General features: G+C 45.5%; 1 protein-coding gene across 5 annotated transcripts in view; it reads left to right on the top strand.

Annotated features, from left to right (window-relative positions):
- The window catches only part of TNRC6C (trinucleotide repeat containing adaptor 6C), a 148440-nt gene extending 140928 nt beyond the window's left edge, over positions 1-7512 (top strand). For 4 of the 5 annotated variants that reach the window (XM_087441684.1, XM_087441686.1, XM_087441685.1 and 1 more), the window contains one exon: positions 3779-6816. In XM_087441684.1, the coding sequence (XP_087297810.1) occupies positions 3779-4139 (361 nt within the window). In that variant the 3' untranslated portion in view covers positions 4140-6816. Of the gene's footprint in view, positions 1-3778; positions 6817-6946 lie in introns of those variants that run through there. The other variant, XM_087441688.1, reaches the window with a different exon arrangement.
- Positions 7513-11323: the final 3811 nt, after the last annotated feature.

The following is an 11323-nucleotide window of genomic DNA, read 5'->3' on the forward strand; positions in this document are numbered from 1 at the left end:
ACATAATTACCATTTCCTTTCTATGGTGAAAATGTTTAAGGTTTACTCTTAGCAACTTTGAGATATTTAATATGGTAGTGTTAACTATAGTCACCCATGCTGTACATTAGCTCCCCAGAGCTTATTCATCTTATAACCAGAAGTTTGTACCCTTTCCCAACCATCTCCCCATTTCCCCCACCCCTAGCCCCTGGCAACCACCATTCTACTCTCTGTTTCTACAAGTTTGGCTTTTTTAGATTCCACATATCAGTGGCATTATGCAGTATTTTTCTTTCTCTGTTTGACTTATCTCACCTAGCATAGGCCCTTAAGATTCATCCATGTTGTCGCAAATGGCACGATTTCCTTCTTTCTCGTGGCTGAATAATATTCCATTGTGTGTGTGTGTGTGTGTGTGTTTGTGTATAAATCACATCTTCTTTATTTACAGTCATCTGTTAACAGACACTTAGGTTGTTTCCATAGCTTCGGTATTATGAGTAATGTTGCGGTACACATAGGAGTGCAGGTATCTTTTTGAGATCCTATTTTGATTTCCTTTGGATGAATACCCAAAAGTGGGATTGCTGGATCATATGGTTGTTCTATTTTTAACTTTTTTGTGTGTGTGAGGAAGATTAGCCCTGAGCTAACATCTGTTGCCAATCTTCCTCTTTTTGCTGAGGAAGACTGGCCCTGGGCTAACATCTGTGCCCATCTTCCTCTATTTTATATGTGGGACCCCCCCCTCAGCATGGCTTGATAAGCGGTGCATAGGTCTGCACCCAGGATTTGAACCTGCCAACCCCGGCCTGCCAAAGCAGAGCGCACGAACTTAACCACTGTGCCACCATGCTGGCCCCTCTATTTTTAACTTTTTGAGGAACCTCCATACTATTTTCCATAGTGGCTGAACTAATTTCCATGCCCACCAACAGTGCACGATGGTTCCCTTTTCTCTACATCATCACCAACATTATCTCTTGTCTTCTTGATGACAGCCATTCTAATAGGCGTGAGGCAATATCACATTGTGATTTTGATGTGTATTTCCCTGATCATTAGTGATGTTGAGTATCTTTTCATGTACCTGTTGGCCATCTATATGTCTTCTTAGGAAAAATGTCTGTTCAGCTCCTCTGCCCATTTTGTAATCAGATTGTTTTTTTGTTATTGAGTATATGAGTTCTCTATATATTTTTGGATACTAACCCCTTATCAGATATATTGTTTGCAAATATTTTTCATATTCCATAGGTTGCTTTTCGTTTTGTTGATGGTTTCCTTTGCTGTGTAGAAGCTTTTTAGTTTGATGTAGTGCCACTTGTTGATTTTTGCTTTTGTTGCTTCTGCTTTTGGTGTCATATCCAAAAATTCATTCCAAAAACCAATGTCAAGAAGCTTTTTCCCTATGTTTTTTTCTAGGAGTTTTACAGTTTTAGGTCTTGTGTTTAAGTCTTTAATCCATTTTACGTTAATTTTTGTGAATGGTATGAGATAGGGGTCCAATTTCATTTTTCTGCATGTGAATATCCAGTTTTCCCAGCACATTTATTGAAGAAACTATCCTTTCCCCATTTAGTATTCTTGGCACTCTGGTCAAATATGAGTTGGTTTTACGTGCGGGGGTCTGTTTCTGGGCTCTCTATCCTGTTCCACTGGTCTGTGTGTCTGTTTTTATGCCAGTACTGTACTGCTTTCAGTACAGTGCAGCTTGTAGCTCTCTCATACAGTTTGAAATCAGGAAGTGTGATGCCTCCAGCTTCGTTCCTCCTCCTCGGGACTGCATTGGCTATTTGGAGTCTTTCTAGTTCTGTACAAACTGTAGGATTGTTTTTACTATTCCTGTGAAGAATGCCATTGGAATTTTGAGAGGGATTATATTGCGTCTGTAGATAGCTTTGGGTTATATGGACATTTTAACACTATTAATTCTTCCAATCCATGAACACAGGTATCTTTCCGTTTGTATCTTATTCAGTTTCTTTCATCAAAGTCTTATAGTTTTCATCAGACAGATCTTTCATTTCCTTGGTTAAATTTATTGTTAAGTATTTTATTGTTTTTGATGCTATTGTGAATGGGATTTTTTCTTTATTTCTTTCAGTATTTCTCTTTATTAGTGTATAGAAACACAACTATTTTCTATATGTTGATTTTATATCCTGCAACTTTACTGAATTTATTGATTAGTTCAACAGTTTTTTGGTGGAGTCTTCAGGATTTTCTGTATATAAGATCATGTCATCTACAAATAATGACAATTTACTTCTTCCTTTCCAATTTGGATACCTTTTATTTATCTTGCCTGATCGTTCTGGCTAAGACTTCCAGTACTACGTTGAATAGAAATGACAAGAGTGGGCACCCTTGTCTTGTTCCTGACCTTAGAGGGAAAGTTTTCAACCTCTCACCATTCAAGATGATGTTGGCTGTGTGTTGGTCAAATATGGCCTTTATTATGTTGAGGAACATTACTTCTATACCTTGTTCATTGAGGGTCTTTATCATGAAAGGTTGTTGCATTTGGTCAAGGTGATTTTATGATTTTGATCTTTTATTCCGTTAATGTGGTATGTTACCTTTATTGATTTGCATATGTAACCATCCTTGCATCCCAGGGATAAATCGTACTTAATCATGGTCTATTATCCTTTCAGTGTGCTGTTGATTGAGTTTGCTAATATTTTGTTGAGAATTTTTGCATCTTTGTTCATCAGGGATATGGTCTGTAGTTTTCTTGCAGTGTCCTTATCTGGCTTTGGTGTCAGGATCATGCTGGCCTCATAAAATGAGTTTGGGCGTGTTCCCTTCTCTTCAGTTTTCTTGGAAGGGTTTGAGAAGGGTTGGTGTTAGTTCTCCTTTAAATGTTTGGTGACATTCACTGGTGAAACCATCTGGTTTTGGGCTTTTTCTGTGTTGGGAGGTTTTTGATTACTGATTCACTCTCCTTACTCATTATTGTTCTGTTCAGATTTTCTATTTCTTCATGATTCAGTCTTGGTTAAGTCACGTTTCTCGGAATTTGTCCATTTCTTCTAGGTTATCCAGTTTGTTGGCGTATAATTGTTTGTAGTAGTCTCTTATGAGCCTGTGTATTTCTGTGGTATCAGTTGTAATGTCTCCTCTTTCCTTTCTGATTTTATTTTAGTATTCTCTCTTTTTTTCTTAGTTAGTCTAGGTAAAGGTTTGTCGATTTTTAACTTTTAAAAAAACAGCTCTTAGGGCCGGCCCCGTGGCTTGGCGGTTAAGTGCATGCGCTCTGCTACTGGCGGCCCGGGTTCGGATCCCGGGCGTGCACCAGCGCACTGCTTCTCCAGCCCTGCTGAGGCCACGTCCCACATACAGCAACTAGAAGGATGTGCAACTATGATATACAACTATCTACTGGGGCTTTGGGGAAAAAAAGGAGGAGGATTGGCAATAGATGTTAGCTCAGAGCCGGTCTTCCTCAGCAAAAAGAGGAGGATTAGCACAGATGTTAGCTCAGGGGTGATCTTCCTCACAAAAAAAAAAAAAAAAAAGCTCTTAGGGACCAGCCTGGTGGCGCAAGCAGTTAAGTGTGCGCGCTCAACTGCACCGGTTCGGATCCCGGGCACACACCAACGCACTGCTTGTCAAGCCATGCTGTGGCGTTGTCCCATATAAAGTGGAGGAAGATGGGCGTGGATGTTAGCCCAGGGCCAGTCTTCCTCAGCAAAAAGAGGAGGATTGGCGGATGTTAGCTCAGGGCCGATCTTCCTTACCAAAAAAAAAAAAAACAGCTCTTAGTTTTCTCGCTGTCCTGTTCTTTTAGGTGTGTTCTGGGAAACACTACTATCTTGGCCGAGTTCGCTGGTGAAGAAGAAGTGAATCGTTTCTTAGCCCAAGGCCAAGCACTGCCGCCCACCTCCAGCTGGCAGCCCAGCACCGGGGCCGGCCAGGCACGGCTGGGCGCCTCGGGCAGCTCCCACGGCCTGGTGCGGAGCGACGCCGGCCACTGGAACGCCCCGTGCCTGGCAGGCAAAGGGAGCAGTGACCTGCTGTGGGGCGGGGTTCCCCAGTACTCGAGCAGCCTGTGGGGCCCACCCAGCAGTGACGACGGCCGGGTCATAGGAAGCCCCACCCCGCTGAACACTCTGCTCCCCGGCGACCTTCTCAGTGGCGAGTCCATCTAGGACCTAGAGGACCCGTGGGCGCCACAATCATCAGCACTAGGAAGAAAAAGCTGACCCTTTCCAGTCCGGGCATCGCTGAGGACCCGCCTGCCCTGAGCAGCCCAGCAGCCCTTTCGAGTACCTCTGTCCAGTACTGAAGACGAACCTACACCGCAGTCCTTGTGAACTGTTCACGAGACAGTGCGGGCTGCGCTTGGTCAGTGTCACATGCTAATGACAGGATGTTTCTCATAGCTTTTTATTTTGTGTTGTCTTATGTTTGTATGGTGTGTTGTTTTGATTTTTAAGTATAAAAGCTGCTTAGAATAGTTCTATCATGAAGGGCACTTTTCAGATTGTGGGCTGGAAAGGGTTATTTTATCAAGGGGGAGGGAGGGAGGGAGACGAGAAAGCCTATTAAAACGAGCCTGTGATGATTATGCACATTACCAGAGGCGGACCCCGCAATCAGGGGAGCTGGTGTTCATTGCTGGGACTCCACGTGGCGGCCCTGGTGGCCCAGAGCAGTGCGCTGAGCCGGCGGACCAGCCTGCCATTTGCGCTCTGTCCCCGCGGGGCTGCCTATGCACATTACCTTGTTTCATTACTTTTTCATGTCATTTTTTTTATCCCAAAAAATATTTTTTAAAAGTCAAAAAAAAAAAAAAAAGACATATCAAACATGCAAATACTTGAATCCAGCAGGCCAATAATGAAATGTGAACACTTTCTAAGTCTAATTCTACACTTCCAGGTTGACATCAGTACGCAGAAACAGGCTCTAGGAAAAATTTCTAAGTTCACAGCCTATGTGTGTGTGTGTTGAAACAGAGGCGTGCATGTGTGCGTGCGTGCGCACTTTCTGTGTTCGTGTGTTAAGTGTGTGAGGGATTTAACTGTGGGTTTTCCCTTTTATTCATATATGCTTTTTTTTTTGGGGGGGGGCGCATTGGTCAAACGTTTGTTATTATTATTATTAGCTTCTAACTTTGCACTGAGTGTCCCTGCCCTTCCTTTAGCTAATCCTATACATTAAAGAGAATTCGTAGGACAGGGCGGGCGACAATTCATGTGTAAATGTTTACTCAAGGACTCTGTTATTGCATTTAAAAATTACAGTGTATATCTCTGGAGAAATGATATGTATACCTACCTTTAGCAGCTTTTTATTGTGGACTAATGCAAGAAAATTATTACCAGAGTATTGCACCATTTTTCCATTTGGAATATAAAGTTAAAGAGAAAAAAAACTGTTGTTGAACTGTGGCCATAGATCCTCGTGGAGAATGGATGGTTCCGCGGGAGGAACAGAAACAAGCACTTGGGCGTGGGTTGTGACTGCTTTCGGAGGAGCCTGTGCTTAGGGCTCTCACCTGTTTACAGACCTTTTTTTCTCCTTCAGACTTTAAAATAAAAAAATTTTAAAAAGGAATTTAAAAAAAAGAAAAAAAAAAGACGCGTCGTAAAGAAACCTATTTTCAGAATGCGGATCGCTACTTCAGAGCTCTGGGATTGGACAGTGTTGTTGTTTCCCTCCGGCCATCGTCGTGGACTCTGTCGATTGTCCCCCTTTGTCGAGGTGACAGGCGTTGTGGTCACTGTCTTGCACATGCGGATGCGCTCTCAGGAAAGCCAGGGTTCCCGAGGGGCAGCTCCACACCATTTCATGTATTTTGTAACCAACTCCTAGCACTGAAGATGTTATTAAAAAACAAAAAAAGAAAGAAAAAAAGAAAAAAGAGGAAAAAAAAACACAAAGAAGAAAAAATACCTAATCTCTAATGTGTAGCAGTTACATATTTACCAAATAATGGACTCAAAAGAAATAGATGTTTGAAGAGTGCTTTATATATTAAAAATTGCTTTATGTTTTAAAAATGATCAATGTTTTGATTGTTTTGCAAGAAAGAAAGACAATGGAGTAACATACCCTCAAGTATGTTTAAAAAATATATGAACATTGTGCTCCCTGCCTGCTTGATCAGGAAACTTGTGCATTACATTTTTTTTAATTAGCTTTTTAATGGTTTTATCAAAACAAAAAAACAAAAAAAACACACAAAAAACAAAAAAACAAAAAAAAAAGAAGGTCCTGCAAAATTGCAGATCAACAAAAGCTGGTTTTATAGAGGATCATGAACTATGCACAAACTGGGTTCAAGACTTTGTTCTCAAGTTTAGTAGTGTATTTAGCTAAACAAACCCTCCTCAGAGTAACTGCATCTCATTGCCATTACATGCGTTCTATATATTTGATGTATATATACCCGTGTATGTATATCAAATATATGTGCGTGCGTGCGTGCGTGTGTGTGCATCCGGACATACAGCTTCTCATGCTGCCATTTAGCATCGAGTTGTAGAAAAACTCCTCATATTTTAAAATTGGAGATGGAAGTAAAGAATCTGTTTATTTGTTTTTGGTTTTTGTTGAGGTTTTTTTTTTTTTGACCTTTTATTTTGAATTAAAGCTGTCTGTAACTCTAAGATTAAAAAACAAGTTTGTGGCTTTCAATGTTTTTCCTTATAGAATGTGATTGTTGAAGAACATGCACCGAAAGTTGCTTTCAGAAGTACAACGCTTTGTTGAATCTTAATAAATTGCAGTTTTTTTCTTGGCTGTTCAAATAAATGTGTGTTTTATTTTTCAAAGACTGATATCTTCAATTTTCACTTTGTATGTATTGGGAGAGAGAATTGTCCTGCTATATCTAACAAATTCCCTGTCTTTTTTTGTGATATCCTTAGAGTTTACATATATAATCAGATAAACTCTGAGTTTCGATTGCTTGACTTGTAATTTTATCATTTGTTTTGTGGTTTTGCAGTTAACGTTGAAGTCTTACTAATAATCATCGAGAGATGCAATAGAGCTTATGAGCTCTCCTCCACAGTCACCTCCTGAATCTGCTGCCTCTGATGACCAGTATTGTCTGGGACAGCAGTGGGACCTGGCCAGGGTCCGTCTGCTTAGAGTCCTGGCTGAGGACCACTGCTCACTCTCACCTATGACCCAGTTTGGGCATCAAAAAGATTCGGAGAGAAGAGAGTAATGAAGGTCTTTGGAGTTTCCTAGACACTTTATTCATTTATTTTTGTAAAATAGCCTTAACTTGTACAAAGCATTTTGTACTAGCACGGTAGAACCTATGGTGCTGGATAAAGCAGCCACATTTCACTGCAATGTTTTAGGTGGCAGTTAGAAATGAAAACACTGTGTTTGTTTTCTCAAACAAACCCCTGGAACACTTACCATGACCTTAAATAAGTTCAGTGTCAGTGCTTCTGTTTTCTCAGGATTATAAAGATAGCCTCTTGAAGACAAGCCAGAATGTCCTCTGTGACCCCTTGCTCAGATACTAGCAGAATGAGTGTCTTTTTCTGTCTCCGCTCCTATGGGTCGGTTCCACGTTTTATCAAGAAGATAGGACCCAGGGCCGGCCCCGTGGCTTAGCAGTTAAGTGCGCGCACTCCGCTGCTGGCGGCCTGGGTTCGGATCCTGGGCGCACACCGACGCACCGCTTCTCCGGCCATGCTGAGGCCGCGTCCCACATACAGCAACTAGAAGGATGTGCAGCTATGACAGACAACTATCTACTGGGGCTTTGGGGGGAAAATAAATAAATCTTTAAAAAAAAAAAAAGAAGATAGGACCCAGGTTGGCCCCCTCGGACGGGGTGAACTCCTGGCTCTGACCAACCTCTTTTGAAAGTTGAGAAGGAAAGCACTGAATGGGTCATAATGAGGAGAAGAAATGAAAGATGACATGACAAATGAAACTCAGAAAGTGAGCAGTCAAGATGCACCTGACATTTTAAACTAGCCTGAACTTGGAGGCAGGCACTCTCCAGCTCTGCCAGCCAAGTCTTCAGTGAGTGTTCCCTTGGCTCCTCCGTGTCCAGAGTTACTACAGGGAGCCAACCGTACCAGCGCCTGCTCCGTGGGAGAACAAGGTCAGGGCCTCGAGATGTCCAAAGGATGCAGCAGGTTTCGTGTGCCCTGGGCCTGGGAGGCTGAATTGGATTTTGACAGACTGGGGAAAGTGAGGGATAGGTGGATCAGCACAAGCCAAGGTCCAGAGTAACTGCCTCCCACGACTGTAGTGGGGCTGAGGTCTTGGGACCCACCCGTGTCTGGAATCTGAAAACAATCAGTTCAGAGCTGCACTTTTTTTTTTTTATTGTTCTGGCAACACCATAGGAGAACGGCAAAGAAGGAAGGCAGGGTGCTCAGTGGGTGATGGTGTGACATGCAGAGAAAGGGCTGTTGAAGAGAGGGGAGAGGCCAACAGAAGAGGTGTCCCGGCAAGCATTGATCCTAGTGATAAAAAGACGAGATCTGAGGTGCTGGGGAGCTGAGCACATGGGCACTGAAAAGAGGGAACACAGAGACAGGAAGGCGTTTCAAGGAGATTCTTTGCAGGAATCGTACATTTGGGATGGATCAAGAAAAACCTATGCGGGAATCATGATGGAAACATGCAGTTGATTTACCAGGTTTGCACAGGGTTTCGAAGCGGAAGCACTGTTGACAAGCTCTGCTTGCGTGGGGCCGTCCCCTGACCAGCAGCACCTGTCGCAGGCCTGGCCACCAAGGCTGGCTCCCCAGTCGGGAAAACCAGAAGTACATTTCCAAATGCCGCCTCCATGGGCAGTACTGCCTCGGGCTTAAGTAACATTTCAGATGCTGGATACAGCACAGAGCAATGGTTCTCAACTCTGGCTCCATGTGAGAATTATCTGGAAATTTGTAAAAATCCCAGTGCCAGGGCATATCCTAAACCAATTCAACCAGATTCTCTGGGGTGGGCCCCAGGCACGAGAGTTTTTATTTTTATTTTTTTAAATATTTATTTATTTAGTGTGTGTGTGAGGAATATCAGCCCTGAGCTAACATCCATGCCAGTCCTCCTCTTTTTGCTGAGGGAAGACTGGCCCTGAGCTAACATCTGTGTCCATCTTCCTCCACTTTATATGGGACACCACCACAGCATGGCCGGACAAGCGGTGTGTCAGTGCGCAGCCGGGATCCGAACCCGGGCTGCCAGCAGTGGAGCGTGCGCACTTAACCGCTATGCCACGGGTCCGGCCCCGGCACCAGAGTTTTTAAATCTCCCCAGTTGGTTCCATTGAACAGCCAACGTGGAGAAGCAGTGGCTTAGAGGAATCTGTCATCAGGCATGAAGCAGCACTGTCAGCCTCCCGTCCACTGGAACAGCAATTTCTAAGAGTTCAGTTGGTCTCTTTTGGCAATTACATCTACTTTTTGCTTTTGCTTTTTTTTTTTTTCAGCCAAACTACCATGTGCCAGGCATGGCACTAAGCACTGTATAGGAGCCGTGTCATTTGCTCCCACAGCCCCTTGAGGTGAGGAACTGGGGCTGGGAGAGGTTACAGGACATGCCCAAGGCACAGCTAGTAAGGGTCAGAATCCAGGCCCATCTGGCTCCACCACTGTCGCTCAGTCAGCCCCACAATGGCTCCATTGCAGAGGAGTGTGGCGAAATATTCCCCTGGAGGATCCTGAGGCCACACTTGTATGAGAAACAGCACCGATGGAGATGGATGTGCACGTGAAGAGAACTGGCCCCACAACAGTGGGCGGGTGAGTCTGAACTCAAAGCCAGTGGCAGCTGCTGCAGCCTGGAGGCAGAATTTCTTCTCTGGGAAACCTGCTTGGTCTTAAGGTCTTCCAGCTGATTGGATGAGGCCCAGACACGTTATTGGGGCTAATCTCCTTAAAGTCAACCGATTGCAGATGTTAAACACATCTACACAATAGCTTTGCAGCAGCACACACAAAGCTGACCATCACACACAGTAACTCGGTACAAATACTCTGGGCCAGCCTTCCACCTATTTTCGTTAAGTAGCTTGTCCTGATCTCTAGTTGCATGGTGGTAAATGATAACTGATGGTAAGGCCAGATCAAACTGGAAGTGGTCCGTTTACATTCATCCATCCGAAAGTGTATCCACGATGATTTAGAGTACGGCGGCTAGATGGGTTTGGCCCAGAGACCCCCAGCTCAGTCGCACACTTGGCCTGCCCACACAGCTTCACCTGGTGGCGCTCACGCCCTGACACACCCAAGAGTTGCCGCCCAGGATCAGCGCTAGCTACTGATCTGGCTGGGATCGGCCATGACAAGCGGAGGAAGCCTGATCTGTCAGGGGCACCGAGGGCGCCACCCCCCACCCACGGAAGTCAGGGTGATGCCAGGTTAGCCTCTGCCGCTGAGTCAACAGATGGCATCTGCCCCTGGACCTTTGCCAAACACAGGAGCATGGCTGAGGGACCATTCCTGGAGAGGGACAGTTTGGGGTGAGTGGGGGCTCTGCTAATGGCAGTGGCATCTCCACTGTGGGTTTGACCTGGCCCTCTCCACTGCCTCACCCAGGCCAGAGCTCTGCTCTTCCGGGTTCCCCTCTGGGATGAGGAGCAGGGGGCCCATCGGGGCCATCCCCCCGGCTCCTGCAGACATTGGACACACTGGGGCTATGACAGCCTAGTCCACTCCTCCCTGCACCCTCAGGCTCACAACATCCCTCAGGCTCCTCAGACAGCCTGGTGGGACCTGGGGTCACCCCAACAGCCACAGGCAGCCAGACCCCCTCCCACCCCAGGCCTGGGCGCTGGCTGCCCCTCTGCCTGGCAGGCTCCTCTCCCCACGGCTCATTCACAACTGAAATGTCAGCCCTGCCCCCCAGTCCCTCCCTAAATTTGCCCTCCTGCCCGCCCCCCAATAACCACTAAAGCATCACTGCTGCTGGCTTTATCACCCTGGACACACCCATAGTTCTTGCCTATCTGGCTCACCCACATAGGTGCGAGCCTCCTGGGCTCAGGCTGGTCAGGGGCAGCACTCAGGCTGCGGTGTGGTCCATCCCTGCCGTCTGTGGCTCGGCCAGCAGAGGGCGCCCTGTGCTCAGCACCAAAGCCCGAGGGCATCTGTTTCATCAGTACTGAAACGGACAGGGTGCCTGGGGTCACCCCACAGAAGCATCTCCTGGGCTTTTCGTGACCACTGGAAGTGGTCGTTCATGTTCATCCAACCACAAGTGCATCCACAACTATTGAGAGGAAGGCTGCAGGGCTCTGGTGTGGCAAGGAGAGGAGCCTCGAAGAGCCAGAAGGAGGAACTGAAGGGGCTGCTTGTGCAGGAGGCCGAGGTTCCCACGACTTCGGCGTAGAGGTCATTCATGG

This window comes from Ceratotherium simum, chromosome 16, assembly GCF_057802395.1.
Source record: "Ceratotherium simum simum isolate JZ-2026a chromosome 16, ASM5780239v1, whole genome shotgun sequence".
NCBI classification, from domain to species: Eukaryota; Metazoa; Chordata; class Mammalia; order Perissodactyla; family Rhinocerotidae; genus Ceratotherium; species Ceratotherium simum.